This window comes from Trichinella spiralis (genome assembly GCF_000181795.1).
Source record: "Trichinella spiralis strain ISS 195 chromosome Unknown Scfld2, whole genome shotgun sequence".
Taxonomy (NCBI): Eukaryota; Metazoa; Nematoda; class Enoplea; order Trichinellida; family Trichinellidae; genus Trichinella; species Trichinella spiralis.
The window spans coordinates 5,826,099-5,828,651 of NW_003526941.1; the positions used below are offsets into that span (position 1 = coordinate 5,826,099).

At 36.8% G+C, this 2,553-nt stretch overlaps 1 protein-coding gene across 1 annotated transcript; it reads left to right on the plus strand.

The window, feature by feature from the left end:
- The first annotated feature begins 629 nt into the window (after nt 1–629).
- On the plus strand, nt 630–1,877 carry Tsp_05898 (ribonucleo protein). Its single transcript, XM_003380133.1, has 3 exons — nt 630–803; nt 867–979; nt 1,472–1,877. Exons 1-3 carry the CDS (start codon nt 630–632, stop codon nt 1,875–1,877), a joined length of 693 nt encoding a protein of 230 aa, XP_003380181.1.
- The last annotated feature ends 676 nt before the right edge of the window (nt 1,878–2,553 follow it).

A 2,553-nucleotide genomic window follows, 5' to 3' on the forward strand; every position in this document is an offset into this window, starting at 1 on the left:
AGTAAATATATAGCAAGCATAAATACGTTGTTCGATGGAGATCATTCAAGATGCGGCTCGTCTTCAGTTACGCACTAAAACATTAAATACAATTCTCCTGCCAAAAAATAATGCAATTCTTCCTTACCTTGCGTGACAAGGAAAAACATCAGAACCGTAGGAAACGCAATTTGAGAGTGCCATCGGCTGCGACTAAACAAAAATTTTCTGATGGCGTAATCCATCGCTATCAAGAACAAAATGCTGAGAAGTACAGAGACATACCTGTTCTATTTAATTAACGTATTTCATTGCTGTCATCGATATCGAATTCCTTCTTTTTGAATTTGTGATAAACAAAGGCATACTGCGACGGTGAGATGACGTAATCCACAGCTATTATAAACAAAAACTACTTACTAATTTTTGTCATATCACATTGGAAACGCACTCACGAAAGATCTATACGGGCACCAGCGCAACTCTACTGTCTCAACGTAATCTGCTAGAATTACAATCATTTCTTTCTTACTCTTATGATAAGTGAAACCACACTAGTACCGATGATGAACGTCACTGCGTCAACTTCAACTCAAAGGGCCATCAGAAGAAACATCGAATTCGCTTAATGTAATGCTGTTATGGATAAAATGTGTACACTTTACGTATCCAACTGCAATCAGGAGCAAGTTAAATACTTACGCATGTTTGTGATGCCACATTTAGAACAAACCGATGTGAACATGACTAATCACGGTGTCCAGAACGAAAGAAACTTCAGAACAGTTCAGCTAATGATGTCATCTGTTATTATAGATATTCATGTATTCATATTCATATTCAGATAGATATACAAATTCAATCCATGTAACACTCGCATCTTCCAGCTAATTAATCAAATTCAATACTTACTGATGAACAATACTATTTGTGATAAGCAAAGGCACACTGGGACGGCAAGGAAACGTTTTTACGTCCATGCGAACACGGGTTGCAAACGGTACAAGCTTCATGGGATGACGTAATCCACAGCTATTATAAACAAAAGCTACTCACTAATTTTTGTCATATCACATTGGGAACGCACTGACAGCAACAAGCACCAATACGTTGTCTGTCTCAACGTAGTCTGCTAGAATTACAAACATTTATTTCTTTCTTACTCTTATGATAAATGAAACCACACTAGTACCAATGATGAACGTCACTGCGTCAACTTCAACTCAGAGGGCCATCAGAAGAAACATCGAATTCGCTTGATGCTAATGTAATGCTGTCATGGATAAAATGTGCACGCTTTACGTATCCAACTGCAATCAGGAGCAAGTTAAATACTTAGGAATGTTTGTGATGCCACATCTAGAACAAACTGATGTGAACACGACTAAGCACGGTGTCCAGAGCGAAAGGAAACTGAAAAGTTCAGATAATGATGTTATCTGCCATTATAGATGCTATCTAATTCAATACATGCAACACTCGCATCTTCCAGCTATCTAATTAATCAAATTCAATACTTACTGATAAACGATACTATTCGTGATAAGCAAAGGTACACTGGAACGGCTAGAAAACGCTTTTATGTCCATGTGAACAAGGGTTGCCAACGGAACAAGCTTCATGACGTAATCCATTGCTATTATAAACAAAAACTACTCACTGATTTTGTCGTATCACATTCAAAGCGCACTGAAAGGAACAAGCACCAATACGTTGTCAGGATGTGTAGGAACGCTGCTCGACTGACTCAGCGAAATTGCTACAATTACAATCAATTCCTTCTTACTCTTGTAATAAGTGAAACCATACTAGGACAACAGGGAAACGTTACTGCACCAACTTCAACTAACTCAGAGCGCCATCAGAAGAATTACCGTATTCGCTTGACGTCAATGTAATGCTGTCATGGATAAAATGTGTACACTGTACGATGCAACTGCCATCAGGAGCAAATTCAATACTTACGGATGCCACATTTAGAACGAAATGATCGGAACATGACTTATCACGGTGCCAAGAACAAATAAAACTCCATAAAAGCTCAGGTGATGACGTAATCTGTAATTACAGATTTTACCAAATTCTACATATATCTGATACGCACATCGTCTTGCTATTTAATTAAACAAAGTCAATACTTACTGTTTTTTGTCATACGTTTTTTGAACGCTGCGTCAGCAACTTCAACAACCACTGTTCAACACCTTTTACCCGTCTTTACTGATAATAGATTGCATCTGGGCATTTTCAAAATGTAGCAAGGCAAATGTAATTTTCAATTCGTAAAAGAATTGAATCAAGACCACCCAATCTATGATATCCTATACATGATAATTTAATGTTAATGCTGCAGTTAGAATGAAAGTAATGTGGCGCTATTGGCACTGTAACATACAACCTAAATTTAACAGAAAAATTCAAGTGAAAAGCAAGGCACATTTATGATGATGCATAGTTACCATATTCAGTAAGTTTTCAGAGTTTGCTTCACATTCATTGATATGAATATAAAATAATGTCAATTCTGAAAGTGAATTATATCACAAAATAAAAAACAAAGAATTCCTTCTTCTT

Excerpts from the sequence above, each read along its gene's own strand:
- Tsp_05898 (XM_003380133.1), top strand. The coding sequence starts at position 630 with ATGTGTACACTTTACGTATCCAACTGCAATCAGGAGCAAGTTAAATAC. Across the intron at positions 804-866 it reads CTGTTATTATAGATATTCAT|CTAATTAATCAAATTCAATA; the intron begins GTATTCATATTC and ends CGCATCTTCCAG. Across the intron at positions 980-1,471 it reads GCGAACACGGGTTGCAAACG|CTATCTAATTAATCAAATTC; the intron begins GTACAAGCTTCA and ends CGCATCTTCCAG.